This window comes from Fonsecaea nubica, assembly GCF_001646965.1.
Source record: "Fonsecaea nubica strain CBS 269.64 chromosome Unknown Scaff42, whole genome shotgun sequence".
Classification (NCBI taxonomy): Eukaryota; Fungi; Ascomycota; class Eurotiomycetes; order Chaetothyriales; family Herpotrichiellaceae; genus Fonsecaea; species Fonsecaea nubica.
Genome location: NW_019173715.1, coordinates 126187 through 141718, shown reverse-complemented (window position 1 = coordinate 141718; position 15532 = coordinate 126187). Strand labels below are relative to the sequence as shown.

At 51.2% G+C, this 15532-nt stretch overlaps 6 protein-coding genes across 6 annotated transcripts; 2 read left to right on the top strand and 4 right to left on the bottom strand.

Annotated features, from left to right (window-relative positions):
* Nucleotides 1-875: 875 nt before the first annotated feature.
* AYO20_06587 (hypothetical protein) lies at nucleotides 876-1688 on the top strand (the record flags this gene model as incomplete). The annotated part of the gene is made up of 1 exon (XM_022644876.1): nucleotides 876-1688. One exon carries the CDS (start codon nucleotides 876-878, stop codon nucleotides 1686-1688), a length of 813 nt encoding a protein of 270 aa, XP_022499144.1.
* A 1065-nt stretch (nucleotides 1689-2753) lies between these two features.
* AYO20_06586 (hypothetical protein) lies at nucleotides 2754-3512 on the top strand (the record flags this gene model as incomplete). The annotated part of the gene is made up of 1 exon (XM_022644875.1): nucleotides 2754-3512. The coding sequence occupies one exon, from the start codon at nucleotides 2754-2756 to the stop codon at nucleotides 3510-3512; it is 759 nt and encodes a 252-aa protein (XP_022499143.1).
* A 69-nt stretch (nucleotides 3513-3581) lies between these two features.
* Nucleotides 3582-5597, bottom strand: AYO20_06585 (hypothetical protein; the record flags this gene model as incomplete). The annotated part of the gene is made up of 3 exons (XM_022644874.1): nucleotides 3582-5161; nucleotides 5211-5288; nucleotides 5489-5597. 3 exons carry the CDS (start codon nucleotides 5595-5597, stop codon nucleotides 3582-3584), a joined length of 1767 nt encoding a protein of 588 aa, XP_022499142.1.
* Nucleotides 5598-6085: 488 nt separating this feature from the next.
* AYO20_06584 (hypothetical protein) lies at nucleotides 6086-9060 on the bottom strand (the record flags this gene model as incomplete). The annotated part of the gene is made up of 4 exons (XM_022644873.1): nucleotides 6086-7963; nucleotides 8010-8487; nucleotides 8554-8625; nucleotides 8738-9060. 4 exons carry the CDS (start codon nucleotides 9058-9060, stop codon nucleotides 6086-6088), a joined length of 2751 nt encoding a protein of 916 aa, XP_022499141.1.
* Nucleotides 9061-10333: 1273 nt separating this feature from the next.
* Nucleotides 10334-11524, bottom strand: AYO20_06583 (hypothetical protein; the record flags this gene model as incomplete). Its single annotated transcript, XM_022644872.1, has 1 exon — nucleotides 10334-11524. One exon carries the CDS (start codon nucleotides 11522-11524, stop codon nucleotides 10334-10336), a length of 1191 nt encoding a protein of 396 aa, XP_022499140.1.
* A 539-nt stretch (nucleotides 11525-12063) lies between these two features.
* AYO20_06582 (hypothetical protein) lies at nucleotides 12064-14278 on the bottom strand (the record flags this gene model as incomplete). Its single annotated transcript, XM_022644871.1, has 8 exons — nucleotides 12064-12209; nucleotides 12273-12509; nucleotides 12570-12735; nucleotides 12803-12864; nucleotides 12930-13144; nucleotides 13216-13488; nucleotides 13570-13746; nucleotides 13824-14278. The coding sequence occupies 8 exons, from the start codon at nucleotides 14276-14278 to the stop codon at nucleotides 12064-12066; spliced, it is 1731 nt and encodes a 576-aa protein (XP_022499139.1).
* Between the last annotated feature and the right edge of the window lie 1254 nt (nucleotides 14279-15532).

Genomic DNA, 15532 nt, shown 5'->3' with positions numbered 1-15532 from the left:
AACCGACTCCGTACAAGTACACGCACTGCCAGTTTCCGCTGTCACGAAAGAACAAAGTCGGCAATAACCCTGAGATTCATGAGGGGCTAATCCTGCGCGAAAACAAAATGGTGATGGAGAGACATGAATGGCACAAGGCTGCGAGACTGAGCCTTCCTCCCAGGAGTATTTCAATGGCTTCGGTGGTCGTGTCTTCACACCTTTGATCGTCTAGACAGTATGCAAGCACACAGAACAGGATAATTCATGCAATAGTTCTACCCTCGTTTAGTTCAGATTGTTCTTTTCTTTACTTCGATCATCATGGCCTATATGGCTAGGCATTCGCAGCGGCATTCGATCCATTTAGCCGCAGACACTAGATAATCTCTTGCCAGAAAGCTTTGAGCTGACCGCATCTGTCGTAAGGATTGGCACGCTTTACCCGTGACGACCCGGCTTGGACTGGCCGTGGCTCGCAAACGAGTTCCGATCTAGCGACTGGGAGGAGGGCAGTCATAGGAATCTTTACAGCAAAGAACGCACAATCAGGCTGAACGGCCAAGCTTGCAGGGTGTGCAGCCAAGATGGCTGTGTGGCTTCTATCAGCCGCTGCCTCCGCAACATGTGATAACTGCATAGAGGTCTCGTGATCCCTTCACCTGCGGTAAGACCGCAGCTTTATGCATGCTTCATCCCTGCCACGATACAATGAGTGGTCCCGAAGACCGTAGCCCTTGAGGAACAGCGCTGCTTCGCTGGTCCAATCACCCATACCTGTCCACATTTTCGTTCTGCAGGGCCTATGTAATGACTTTTTCATATCACTGCTGCCTGACCTCTCTCCCCCGTCCGTCTTTCACTCCCTTCGCCATCGTTGAGCCCACCCCCAAAAAATGCCGCGAGAGAATCAGGCCCTGATCGACGTCGAGGGGGGTGAATTCGTCTGCATTTCATGTGACGAGCGTGAATTTGACTCTGAACAAGCATTGCTCCAGCACTGTCAAGCCGCGCATTGTCACAAAGACGAATGGTGTGACAGGTGCCAATGGTTGTTTATCTCTACACAGGCTCACGAACAACATACCCGGGACTCGCAGAACCATTGGGTCTGTTCAAAATGCGGCACCGACGAACCCGAAGAAAGCGGTCTTCGCGCTCACATGGAAACAAAACATTCCTGCTGCTACGACTGTCAAGTAAACTTTGCCGATGTATCGAAACATCGCGTCCAGTGCCACAATCGATGCTCTATATGTAATGAGGAGTTTGCAAATGAAAACGAAGTTCGTATGGTACGCTGCCTAAGCGGGAACGTGAATATCAAACCCCAGAACATAATTTTGACTGACGCTCCCGAAAAGCACGCGAAAATCCACACGCCTCGTCAAAACAAGTGCTACGGCTGCGAACGTCAATTCAAAAGCCCCTCCGGTATCCTCATCCATCTTGAGTCGACGACCTGTGATTCCGAGGTCACCCAGGTCAATATCGATCAATGGGCTTTCAGCTGCCACCGGAGCAACCTATACACTAACAGCTGGGACGATGAGTTCAGATACCGGTGTCCGAGCTGTGACGACAGCTTCGCAAAAGTCAGTGGATTGCTTCAGCACGTCGAGACCGCAGCATGCGGTGCAGGTTACAATGGCATTCTGGAGAAATTGAGGGGGTACATCAAGCGGCAGGTTCAAAGTGTGTTGGAGTGATGTATGTGAATGGAGGAACGTGAACTGCTCAGATGACTCTATCGATATAGTATTAGTCAAACACCTCCTATGAGCCCCTCCATCCGAGACTGAATTTGCAGTGAAGCTGGATCTGGGGTGGTAGCCTGACACGCCCGGTTACAGGATTTCCAGCTTGTGGGCGGACTTCGTGCTTGGTTTCGTGGTCGAAACCTGGCGCAAGAAAAGGAACCCATCGTCTTTTAGCTGCCCATAGTTGTCGTTCACCCCAGGAACTGTTCTGGCTTTCAGGTATACCGAGTTGATTCTCAAGTGCTAAAAACCTGCCCGTCGCGTTACACTATGGCGGAGGATCAGGCGTGTTCCGTCGGAAAGCCGAGTTGCGGGAGGAGCTGAAGCCAGTTCCCCAGCAATCGGATCCGGATTTGAACACCTCGTCCGGACATCGCAGTGGGCATAAAAGAATCAGCCCCCATTTCCGGCTTCAGGGCTCCTTGATCGCTCTCAGTTCCTGTCGAGAGTGGTTCTGATACCGGGATCTACGACTCTGTCGACATACCCTGACCAATCCATATCAATGCCTCCGAACCATAATCAACCTCCCATCGAAGTGGCCTTTTCTGGAGACCCCGCAGATTATTCAGGTTTAGCGCCGGTTAGTTCCATCGCTCTTTCCTCCTTCTCCCTTGGTTCACTCCTTGTCTTTACGCGGTTCCCAATCCTGCGCAGAGTCGCCTTTCGCAAAGAGAAGGTCATTGATGAGGTCACAGTCATGAAGTATGTCGCGAAACAGACATCAATTCCTACACCAAGGTTGATCAAAGTCTCCGATTCTTCCTGGGGTCCCTGCATAGTCATGGAGCTTGTTAAAGGGAAGCTGTTATCAGAAGCTCTCAAAGCTCCTACAGATGCAGAAAAAGTCGAGGTTCTGGATCCGAACACCAATCCCCAAACTTGACCTAGGCCTATCGGGTCATGTCTGAGATATTGATTGAGCTGTCCAAATGCCCATCCCCTCGCATTGGAGGGGTATCTCGGGATGAATTGGGCCATTGGTGTGTCGGAACACGGCCTTTGACGCTGAACATGAACCAGTTGGTTGCTCTGGCCAACTACCCTCCTGTGGACCTACCTACGAACACATTTGCGACGGCCACCGATTATTTTATGGCCTTGGCCAGGACACACATGGCTCACCTTCGAACGCAACGCAACGAAGCAGTCGAAAATGAGGCAGACTGTCGAAAGAAATACGTCGCGCGCTGCTTATTCCTCAAGATTGCAAAGAGCTTTCCCAATGTTCACGACAGAGGTCCATTCAGATTGATCTGCGATGGGCTCTGTCCTTCGAACGTCATCGTCGACGAAAAACTGAACCTCCGTCGTGTCATCGGCTGGGAATTTACCTATGCTGCTCCTGCCGATTTCACATACTGTTCGCCATGGTGGCTCCTCTTGGCACATCCAGATGACTGGGAAGGCAGTCTTGATGACTTTATGACTCAGTATCTCCGGCGACACGCGGCCTTTTTGCAGGCCTTGAAAGAGGCGGAAGACCAAGGGATTCGGTGTGGTGCCCCCTCGGAATCTCAGCGTTTATCGGGAGAAATGGCGCGGTCTCTGCAAAACGGAACGTTTTGGTTCTGTCTAGCAGCCACTTCGAGCTTTGCCTTTGAGGACATTTACTGGCGTTTTATCGATTCGGGATTTTATGGGGAATTCACTTGCCTTGAGGAGTGTATCGAGTTGTTGGACCGCCGAGGAACGGGAGTCTCTGGAGGAATTTGTCCGTCTCAAAGTACAACAGGCACAGGAGAGAAGGTTAGACGAATCCTATACCCTTGATGAGATGCTCGCGTCTTGAGCGCCCCTCACAGGAGCGATGGCGGACATAAGCATCCTCGAGGGTTACTTTCAAGAATCATTCTGAGACTTTGCCTTGTTGACAACCTTTCCCAGACGTTCCACAACCGATTTCAGAAATTGGCCTGTACCCCAACGTAACACATTGTCCACGGCGACAATAAAGTCATCCACGCTGTCTAACAATACACCATTACAAATTTTCAAGAGCTTCATCTTGAACTTTTGTACGCCATCTTCAAGATGGGTATAGTTGGCCCAGAGCTCATGGTATGGGCCCTCAGTACAGATGGAGAAGAAGAGCGGAGGCTGAATCGTCGACGATGGAAGTGCAAAATCGGACGTTGAGCGCTTGACCAGTTCATTTAGGCAAAGCTGCATCTTGAGGCCACAGGCCCCAGAGACTGCGGCCTGATTTTGTGCTTCGAAGACTTGTTTGCCTGTCGAATAGGCTTTACCCTCGACGACGGCAAATGGAAAGACAAGGTCTGATCCGCGTTGCGTCGGCACTGCGATTAGCAGCGGCTCCATAGATCCGCCTCGCTCGCTCGGAATCATTGTGTCCTCGAGCTTATTGAGAAATCGCTTAGCCGCAGTTTTATTGAGATATTGTGGCGTAAGAATCGAGAGGGCTGAAATGAGGGATTCTTCTTTTATACCCACTGTGATGTCCGGACGAGGTGTTTTGATTGGAAAGGTTTCCTTTGATTTCTCTAGGTGGGAATGATTTACAGGAGGCATGACGACCGGTTCGAGTTGCCTGTTGTCGCGAGAAGGATTCAATGCATCGACCATTGAAGATTGTGGGGGGGAGTACATCTGGCCTCCAGACTGTTGCTGGCGTTTCGGTGGTGGTGGAGCCGAGGCGTCGTCAACTTCGTCTTGCTGCTCATTACCCACAGCAGCATTCACATTTACCAAGAAACTCAGGTTCAGGTCGGACTGCTGTGGAATTGGCTTCAGCTCCTCTCGCCAGTCGGCTTTTTCACGTAACATGATCTCATCGGGGCTCATAGCTTCGAGCGCGCGACGGAATATGTGGACAAAGTCATCTTCCTCAACCGCAGCCTTCACAGCTTCCTTGCACGACCCGTAGAATCCTTTGGCAATGCTAGAAAGTTTAACACTGCGATGCTTGGAAACCTTGGCTTTGACGATGCGGTCGATATCGGCCTCAATGTCGCCAGGTAGATCAGTGTGGATGTAAATATCGGCTTCCTCAAGATGCTTATAGCGATAGAAGGCCGTGGTGTTTGAGGAGCGTTGAGATCGGACTGTGTCTATATCCGATGACGCAGCCAAGGAACGCCTCGACGAGGTCCGTTTGAGAACCGGACTATTGTTGGCGGAGAGATTCATCTCCCCGTTGAACAATCGTAAGTTATTTTCAGAGAGCTGGTCTTTAGAAGGACCCAGACTTCGGAATTGTGTTATATGATTTGGTAAATCCTCAGGTGGTTCGAGGACTGGAGGCGGACTTTCTCGAGGTTGTTTTGTGACATGCTTGTCTTGAGGATCATACACTTTGACTTCAGCGTCAGCTTGAGATTCGCTCGATCGTTTCCGTTTAATCCCAGTCGACTGAGTGATGGATTGGGGAGGGTTTTCTTCAGGATAATAGTGATGCTCCGCTGCAGACGAATTCGTCTGTCCTCCTCTTGCAGTTCGGGACTGGTTCACCATTGGTGGCTTTTGTGATCGCGGGCTCGTACGGTAGGGCTTGCCGCGCGTTCGGGTTTCGCTGGCGGTGCCGGTTTGCTGTAACAGAGTTAGTGACACGATTATGGGGTAATGAAGCGGGTAGAGAGTGAAAGCAGACTGACAGTTATACCGTTTTTTTTGTATTATTTGCGAGCACTCAGTTGTTTCTTTGTTGTCGTCTTCGTCTCGTGCTGCAGTATTTTGGTCTTCTGTCCTCGCTCAGACAAGCCATTTTCCAAATGATGAAGGATATTTACTCAGTCTTGAACGATCAGGTTTGGCCTGGTGGCGGCCACGTTTGTCGCGACCCTTTTTGGCTCCCCCGGCGTCTCGCGCTGAGTCCCGCTCTGTAACACCCGTGGCCATATCGACTGGTGAGGGAAGAAGACAAACGGACCTGCCATCAATCAGCGTAAGAAATGGAAACCCGAAAAGTGGGTGCACAGCCGGACGTTCATCGTGAAAGCTGCGACGATCTGCATAGGTGGAAACACGCCAGTAGAAATGGCAGTTCCCCAGGGCTTGGCGGGAACCTGTCACATTCGCTCGATAACAGAGCGCTAAGCAATATTTGAGTTAAGGTTATATGTCCCTATTATTACTGTCAAAGGTTCCTCAGGAATGAAAGAGTAAGCCTAGCGTCTGATTCGGTTTCAGACTAGGGGGCCAATGTCACTAACACCAGTTATTTATTTATCTCAACAGACATCTATTCAGAACAGCCAGAAATGCTTTACCACCCTAGCAAAGTCAGCCAGATTTTCAATGGCTTAGCACCACAGCCACCATCATTAAAGGCAGATACGTTTCTGATTGGCGCTCGCCAACAAGTCATGGCGAACCCGGTCGTATTATCATTCCAGTCGTCGTCGCTTGCCGTTTGAAGGTCCCCCAATGCTGTCTCCGCTACTGCTGTCCTCTGACCAAGAACCAAAGTTGCTCTCTGTCACATCAGTAGTATCCTCGACGGTTATGGCGCCACGTATATCGGCCGAATACCCGGCTCTGGAATGGTCGCTGGACGGCGAGAAGTGGACTCGATGGCGCTTCCCCTTGTCCTTTCGTTCGTGCGAGGGAGCCCTATCCACGAGCAGATTGTCCTTGGGTCCAAGATATGAATTCTGAGGCGGAATCATGGTTTGAAATGCCACGATCAGGTCATGTATCGTCTGACTAAATCCGTAGTCCTTGCTGACTTGTTTGATGCCGTCTATCGTCTCGGAAAAGCTATACGGCCACTCGACGCTCGGGTATGCTAGGACTTTGCATTTCTCTCGAATCCACTCGGGGGCTGTCTCGACATCGCCGTCTGCGTCCATGGACTGGATCAATGAATATTGCATCGCGACATGTTCCAAGATCTTGAGAGCTTTTTCCAACTTTTGTGCTCCTTCACACTTTGTATCCTTGAAATTGTACTCTCTTAGCCGCACATTGAAAAAGGTCTGTAGCGTACCCTGAAAAATTCTCGCTCTCCTCAACAGCTCCGTCCCTTCGTGACCATTCGTAGGAGGCGTATCAAATATGAAAAGACAGTACCAGGTCCGCACACGTTTTTTGCCATCCACCGTTTCAGAATCGACTCCTCTCACCAGTGCTGCATCAGTCTCCTGGAGCATTTTCAGGGTACTCAGGGCCCAAGGCATTGGCGTAGGGCAGGTTGCTTCGATGTCATGCTTACTGAACTGCTGTGAAACGCGGAGAAAGCTCTCGGACGGCTCGGCCATGCCAATCTTCAGATGCTTGTACATTTTTGTCACGAGTCCTGACGGGCTGACATTCCGTGATGATTCAGATGTCGCCGGGATCAAAGCAGGGTAAGAGGTCCAGCTTATCCCTTTCGGAAGTCCCGGAGTTGTGATTGCTTCGGTGCGCGATCCGAACTGCGAGGACAGTCGAGATCTGGCAATAGCCGCCGCGAAACACTGCTTTGCCGATGCGAATCGGACACTTCGAAACAGATCCAAAACCGAGTCGGTAGCTTCCACATCTGAAGGGTCGAATTTCAGCCGCGGAGAGTCATCCCGAAATTCGGTCCTCTTCCTCAGAGCTTCCACCGCGTCCTGGGCTATCGCAACGTATGTCAGGGCGTGTACCTGGTCCCATACGTCAAGTCTGATCATCCCACGACGATCCCCACTTTTCAGGTAAGAATCCACCGCGAACGATGCGAGGAAGAGTTGTTCTGGGTTCTGGAAAGTGTGTGATTCTCGGTCCTGGCCCGTCCATAGCTTTTCAACAGCATTGAGACAGTCTGCGGTGACAGTCCATCTCCCTCTGCTGCGGATGCATCCCCACAGCTGCCTAGCAAGTTTCCTAGCTTTTGCCGTGGTCTTCATTTTGTTCAAAAACTCGTCCAGGTTTTCCAAGGTTACATGGAGAGCCCAGACTTTATGTGCCATGTACCTAGCATCACGAATCGCGAGACGTCTATCGTCGAAGAATTTCAGCAAAGGAGGAACCCCAAAAGGCTCCGTCTGTCCGACATCATTTCCTATAGCAGGCTCATCGTAGTCGACATCGCGAAAGTGATCAAACCTGTCGTAAGTGCTGCCAACATCAGTGTCTGCAATGAGACTTTCGGATGCATTTGCAGCCAAAGACAATAGGCCACTGATGATGTCTCGACGATATATATCGCGCGCCCAGTCGAACACATAGTCCAAGATCAGCAGAAGGCGAAGTGCTTCGTTTTCCTCCGTAATTTCTCCCCGCCACAGTTGTAGAATGCGCTGCAAGTAGTCAATCCCGGTGTCCAGATGGAGAGGGTTAACTCACGTAGTTTGGCCGAGACTCATGTTTGGTTTCTTCCACATAGGCGCCTGAGAGGCGCCATTGCTCACCTTTACATGCCAAGTACCAAACAAGGGGCTTCACGCTGGAGTGTCGATTTTCGGCTGTGGCGTGCACAAGATTACGTTGGAGCTGAAGCAGGTTGCGAAGTGCAAAGCCCGACTGGGCATCAATCTTCGAAAAGGCGTCTGGACTCTTTTCCGACTTTGCTTCTATGAGAAGGAACGGAAAGAGAAGGGGCCTGGTGCCGGGTTTGAAGGGGCATGTCCTGATCGAGTCCACGATCAAGTTACCATCTGGGCCTTCCGTTTCGTGTAGGATCCTGTCCAGTCTCTTGGTGAGTCTAATGCCTACTATACGGTCAGGCTTTTTGCCTTTGGTGATTTTGGCCCTGATTTCGGCCTCGTATTGGATCTCCTCCTCGGCTCGGTCATCAAAAAGCGGATTTAGGCCTTCGTCAAATCTGCATCAGGGTTAGACTGTACCTTTGGGGTGTCGGTCTGGACAGGCACTGACTGGTCTTCCCCACGCCTGCGCGACGGGCACTGGCATATTCTTCGATTTTTCTGTCTTGTCGCCAGATCTTCCATGCTCCCGTTGGCTGCAGTCAAAGCGACTTCCATTTCAGATTTCCAGAGGCGGGCGCGACATTCAGGGCAAAACACCAGTCAACGTCCCGCACAAACCTCTTGGGACGACATATCTAGGCTTACCATGCGACTTCAATGCTGAATCGAGCCAGGATCTCCGATTCTATGCTTAAACGCCAACTAGACTCGTTCTTGTCCTGTTCGAGGCATCGCAGGGCTTTGGCGCTGATGGCCTTTGCGCGTTCAACTGTCTTCAGTCTCCAAGGCTTTTGCGTCGATTCCACGGTGATATTTGGGCGGTATTTGTCAAGATCGTAGCTCCCTAGGGTCGAGATATCCCGGAAAAGGGCTTCGTGCCCTTCAGCTTGACGTTTATTGAGGTCGAAAAATATGTTGTATTGCCTCAAAAGTCTGGATGTGTCGATTTCCGCTGTGGTGTCCGCCATTATCTCTGCGGTGGTGGCAGAGATCAATGTAGAGACAAAGGACCTTGTTGTCTGACGTTCAACGAGACTTGAGAACTGGCAACAGCTGAAACATCCTAACACGAATCCAGCTAGTGAGTAAATATGGTCGCTTGAGGTCATGCTATCTCGTTAGATCACCATGACCCCTGAAAAGAGACAGCGGCTATTGAGGCGCCGAGACGGCCTTTTGCCGCAAGCTTTTGAGACAGATAGGGCCGCACCTCCCACATCCATGAAATCGCTTCGCCGAAGGTGGTAATGGGCAAGTGCAATGTGCAGGCTCTGAATACGTCCGTTTGTCTTCATTGAACGTGATCCGCGGGTACATGACATCAAGGTCGGCATTGCGCTTCGCTGGACTTCGACTTCAACTTCGACTAGAAATGCTAGATTCTACCGAGGAACGGAAGAGAGTATCGGAGAAAGAATACTGAGGTCCTGGCGTCGAGCCACCTTCATGAGCTGTAGGTCAATCAAACAGCAACAAGCCGGTTGCCATTGAACGTCTCACATTGAACTCTCTTGCGCTTCTTCGAAAGTCCCTCTGTACCTGCCTGCACAGTCCGCACTGGGCCATGTTCGACAGCCGTCAATGGCTCTCTGATTGGAGGGGCGGAGGAGGATCCGTCGAGCCATTCTAAGATCCTGCTCGACAAACAGCCGACACGGTCGAGAGTCACCACCACATACCGACACCTTTGAGGACTCGCAGGTTTCACACATGGCAAATCACCATGGAGACACTGAAGTTGAGAAGGACTTCGACGGTATTACGCGTGCCGCGCCTTGGAGGAGCGAAGTTTCGCATTCCAAAGGCGCGGAGCCCACCATATCGAGAGTGAAGCCCGTCGTGCCCATCCAAAGCGAGGCACCGTTGCGGCGCAACTAGCCGCAAAACAAGGCCGACCAACAGGCTGGTTGCGCCCAGTACGCCCCTGTATTCGAAATAGCCTATCACTGTGACACCGTTTACCCCCGCTATGTTTCTGGTCTTACCCCGACCCCTCGGTCGCCGCCTCGCCTTGTTCGGCAGAAAGGATTCGAATAGACAAGCTCGGTAGGTGATAAGGGGCTATCAGAGATCCATGAGGTCATCCACCGTGTAATGGACGTCTAGAGGCCCTTCTGCAACATGACCCAATTTGACACGGACCAGTTCCTCGAGACCGTGTCTCTCGTCCTCGCCCAACAGTTCAATTCGGTCTTCAATCGTCGTAAAAGGTCCGTGATACATCTCGTCGACGAATGTCCATTAAATCTCGTCAAACATGGAGCTATATTTGGCCGCAAGACACACCCAGAACAGGCCCGTCTCAAGTGACCGCTCCATACGCGAAGACAGACGTTGCGGGACTGCCGGCACATCGTCTCCTTCCTTTGGTCTCTCATCCTCGCATTCACGGAGAGCTTCGAGAAAGAGACGGAGGCGCGGCATGAAACGTTTCAAGAACTCGTCGAGGTCCGACTCCCAGTCCTCCGGGCTCTGGAGCAGAAGCCACCAAGGTGCAATGTACGTGAACTCGGCGGGAGCTGCATAAGTAAATTCCCAATCAACGACGCCCGTGACGCTGAGATTCTGCAGATCGATTAGAACATTGGAGGGGCGGAAGTCGTCGCAATACAGCCGGAAAGGGCCGTTTCGATGCTCCGTGGAGATATCCTGAGCTATCTTGCGAAATAGACATCTGGCCACGTATTTCTTTGCGCAATCATCTTGATCGGTGATGGAATCATTGCGCTGGAGCTGGAGCTGCGTCATGTGCTGGTTGGCAAGCGATATAAAGAAATCGGTCGCTGATTCAAGGACGCTTGTTGGGAATGCTTGAGGCGGGAGGTTTGCGCTTGTGGCCAGCTCATTCATGTTGTAAGTCAGAGGTCTCCTGGTAACGGAGAAGTCTTCTTCGCTTTGCCGAAGCGCTCCAATATACCGAAACTCCGGCTTCGATAGTTCGAGGACTAGTTTAGCCATTTCCCTGTACGCTCTCCTCAAGACGCGGTCACTGAGTCGTGGATTCAGAACTGGCCTTCCTCCCTCTTGCGGGTTCTTAAGCAATTCCGCAAGCGGTTCACCTTCGATAAAACTCATGACAATGTAAGGGCCCGCCCAACATGTCCCCGATCCCAGCACATAAGGAACCGGGACTGACGTGTATCGAGCAAGATATTTCATGGTGGCAACCTCATTCTCGACCTTCTCTCTGCGGTATATCGTTCGTCCCAGGGACGCAAAGCGGACAATGGCGTTGAATCCGTCCTCGTACTTGACCCGATAGCATATGTTGAAAGAGCCATTCTTCCAGAGGCACGCTGCAGTGGGTTTTCCAGGGCGGTGTGTCGCTGCGAGATGCATCGCTAGATATTCTGGCGATTCCCGTTGGAGAGTCTGCATCCAGAGCGTAAAGTTTTTTTCTTGCTGCTCCTCTGCAACATGGTCGAATTGCATTGTGGTGACTTGCCGTCCTTGCAGCTTGCAAAGCCTTGGTGAAGGGCCTGGTCTTGAATGCAAAACACGATGCGTTCTTGTCACAGCAGGCACAGGTATGAACTTGGGATACGGGGAACATAAAGCAAAATATATGAAGGAGACATTCCGGATGCCATAGATCTTGGTACCACCATCGAACATTCACACCGAATCCCTTGATTGACTTGCATTTCAAGGCGGCAGACGGTCTGGCCAAACCCACGAAATCTGTCAAACCTGCCAAACCTGCCAAGCGTATGTACCAAAGTCATTCTTGGATCTCCAACTGCATATTGAAAGCCCTTGGTTTCGTGTGTAGTTCAGCAAATTCTGGCAGAGCTTTCTGCTTCACCATGTGTCTACAATTCTGGTACGTCTTGCTCTGCGAAACCTGCCTAGGTATAAGGCAATATGGAAAATATACTCTGTTCAACTAGGCATACACCCAATCTCACCAACTGTTTCCCTCCCCTGGATCTATTTTGTTTTGGCTTTATCGCCCCTTTTCCGCTGCTGGTTCAAATGTTGAGGTTGAGGTTGAGATTGATGATGATGACCCCCCAGCCCATGTCCATGCTCATGGTGGTGACCGTCTCCTTCTTCGTCATCATCGTCGTGCACGAGCTCGGGCCAATCCTCAAAGCCATCTTGTCAAGTTTGTCAGCTGGAGCCTCCATACGTGACAAATCAACCCCCGACATTGTTTGGAGTCAGATCTTCTTCTCACCTTCAAAGACATTTGCCAATTTACCATTGATAATCTCCCTGTCCTCGGTAGACTTCATGATCTTCTCCCACTTGCGCATCTCCGGGTCTGTCAATAGACACCCGTCGAATTCCGCCGTTAGGCCGACAGGGTCAAGTTTCTCGCCAATAAACACAATCTCTTGTCGTCGATCGCCCCACGGCTCGACAAAGTCGGCTTCAATGCTGCGTCGTGTGTCGGGGTCCGTCGGCCACTGGGCTTAATTGGCATATCAGCGTTGTGAATTGAGCCAAGGGTGTAGAAGATGGGGGTTTATACCATCGTCTAGAGCACAGAACCAAGGACCACCGCCCTGCAAGGTCAGCATGGTTCCAGCCTGGCTCCATTCTCCGTGTAAGAAAGGCCGTGTGGCGAGCCAGATGAACCCCTTGGACCGCAAGAGCCCGGCAAAGACGGGGTTTGCTCTCTTGTTTTCGACGACGACCTGTGCGGTAGTCAGATGTCACCAATCAGCTAGTTCTCTGCGAGCATGGACAGGACACCGAACATACCTTCGGGTCGATGGATTTGGAAAAGTCGTCAGAGTCGTCTTGATCTTCCGTCTGACTAGAGTCTAGAAGGAGAATCGTCAGTATCTGCGATTCCTTCTTCAGTGGTTGTTGGGGTCATGGGGATCACCATCACTAGTATCCGAGGAGTCTTCTTCGGCATCGTCGACTTCCATTTCATCTTCTTCACTTCCGCTCTGCTCATCCCCGTCGTTACCTTCTTCATCCGCTTCCTCATCAACGATCTGACCCTCCATGATGACAAACTTGTCGTATATCAATCTATACAGGCGTCGTGGATTGAAGGGTCGTCGTGCACGGTAGACAAAGCTGGAGATACCATACCTAATAAACCTCATTAGTACCCTAGATCATAGAGGGTCTAGCTCCCCATCTGCCTCGTTGGAGCATCTTACTCTTCAGTCTCCGGCTTGGGAGCGACTTTGAGCTGCCCATTGATCTCTCGCACGTTGAGGTCGTGGAGACTCTGGAGCCAGCCCATGTTAGTGGCAGCTTTTTCGAATGAAAACGTCTCGGTGCGGATGACTTGTCGGGGGTCGACTTTGGAGAAATTGGACTCCAAGACTTTCGCGGCAGGGTTCAGTTGGTGGATAACAGCTCTGATTCGAGATCTTGTCGCTTTGTCCACGCTGTCGATTTTGTTGAGGATGATGGTATTGGCGAACTCTCTGGGTTTGTAATACAGGTGCGTTAGCCATGATCCGGTAGGGGACTATGCACCGCCCGTAGTGTCCAGGTCACACACTCACATCTGATCGACCATCAAATCCGTAATGGTCCGTTCATCTTCCGGGTCAACGCCCTCCTTTCCCCATCGGTCGGTGATGAATTCTGTAGTGGAAAAGTTGTGAAAGAAATTGAATGCGTCGACAATGGTGACCAGGGTGTCGAGTTTGGCAATGTTTTGCAGACCACCAAGTTCCGCCCTGTGGCACTCAATTTTGACTGTTCAGCAGGCATATCGTGGGAACGGGGGAGTTTTGTGCAGTAATTGGTCTCGTACATCTCTTTCAAGATCCTCTCGTCATCCTGCTGACCCTGGAGCGAGCCGTCATTCGCCGCCTCGATCATGGCGTGCGCAAACTCTTCCGTGAAGGTTTCTGCCACCTGCATTGGTTCGCTGATGCCTGTGCTCTCAATGAGGATGTATTCACACTCTCGGTTACGAGCCAACTTGGCCAGCTCTTCCAGCAAGTCGCCGCGAAGTGTGCAGCAGATGCAGCCGTTTTCCATCTGTATCAGGCGTTCCTGGGTCTGAGACACCACATGGCGCTTTATCAGCGCGGCATCGATGTTCAGAGCGGCCATGTCATTGACAATGACGGCAATTCGCAGAGAGTGCTGGTCAGAGGTCAGGATGTTCTTCAAGAGTGTTGTCTTGCCGCTCCCCAGAAACCCAGAGACCAAAGTCACCGGGATCGGTCTTCGCTCGTTCGAATCCGGGGTAGATCGAGCCATGTTCCGTGTCATTACAGCCATACTCTCAGCCAAAACAACGTACAAACGAAAGAAGCCCAGGAAGGACAAACGGGGAGTGCTGGGGGTAAAGCAACGAGAGAAAATAAAATCAATCAATTGACAAGAGATTTTTCAATTTCGACTATCTTCCATTTCTCACGATAGAAAGAGGTACAACTTAGCCAATCGTTCGGGCAATTAGCAGTGCGGCCCCGGGTGTGGATTGAGGACCTTAAGGCTCTGCATGCTATAATCGCCATCGACTCCCCTCGCCACGACCCAAAGAGTTTCCGATGCTGAAAGTATCTTTGACCGCAGACAGCCCGGTCATACGTGGTCAGTCAGGAAGGGAAAATATTTCACAGTGGATAAAGGCGGACGCCAAAGAAACATGTCGTTTTGTCTGTTAGTGAGAGCGACGGGCTGTGAGAAGGGCCATTCCAATATCTCAAATGCCGTAGTATCTCCATCGAATACGGTATTGCCACTGCATTACCACACACTGGTAGACGAGATAGCAGATTGAAGCGCGTTCCACATCCGGTACGTATGTCTAGTATATAGATAGACCTTGATACTCGGGTTTTGGCCTGCGGTTGTAGGGACTGAAAGAGTAGATGTCGACTTGCCAATGCGCCAAGGTCGGCGCTCCGGAGAAACTCAAATTCCGAAATCTGTCCGCGTCCAATCCCGTGCCTTGTATATGTCACCGTGTGTTTTTATCCATTTTCAGAGTGGTGGTCAAGGGCTACTATATCACACGGTTTCCTGCAACGACAACGACGGATCAATTGATCCTTCCTCGATATTTGTATTTGTCCTCTGCTCCGAAGCCTGCAAACGACTCTTCACGCTCCAATACACCGCGGAGGATGTCGCTGTCGTCCAATCGACTCGCTAGCTATAACTGGGATGAACAGCGAGTCCGGCTGTGCAACTAGCTCGAATCACTATCGTGTCTCTAACGCCAACCAGATCTCGCTTCTTTACGTACACGAGCGGTCGATAGCTTCGTGGCGATGAGACGGGAACGCTCGACACATCACTATCGATTTCGATCGCCGTCTGCCAGCGAGTGATCGAACTGTGTGCGGCGGCGGGGTCAGTTGCGAATTGCGAGAAGAAAGACTGTGCGGCTTCAATCGAGCTTGCATACTCAATACCGATGACAATGGACAGTGCCTTGTTTCCACTTGCACTTAACCCTGGCTGGACTACTGGGATAGCAACGCAGGCTAAAGCTGCGACTGCGAC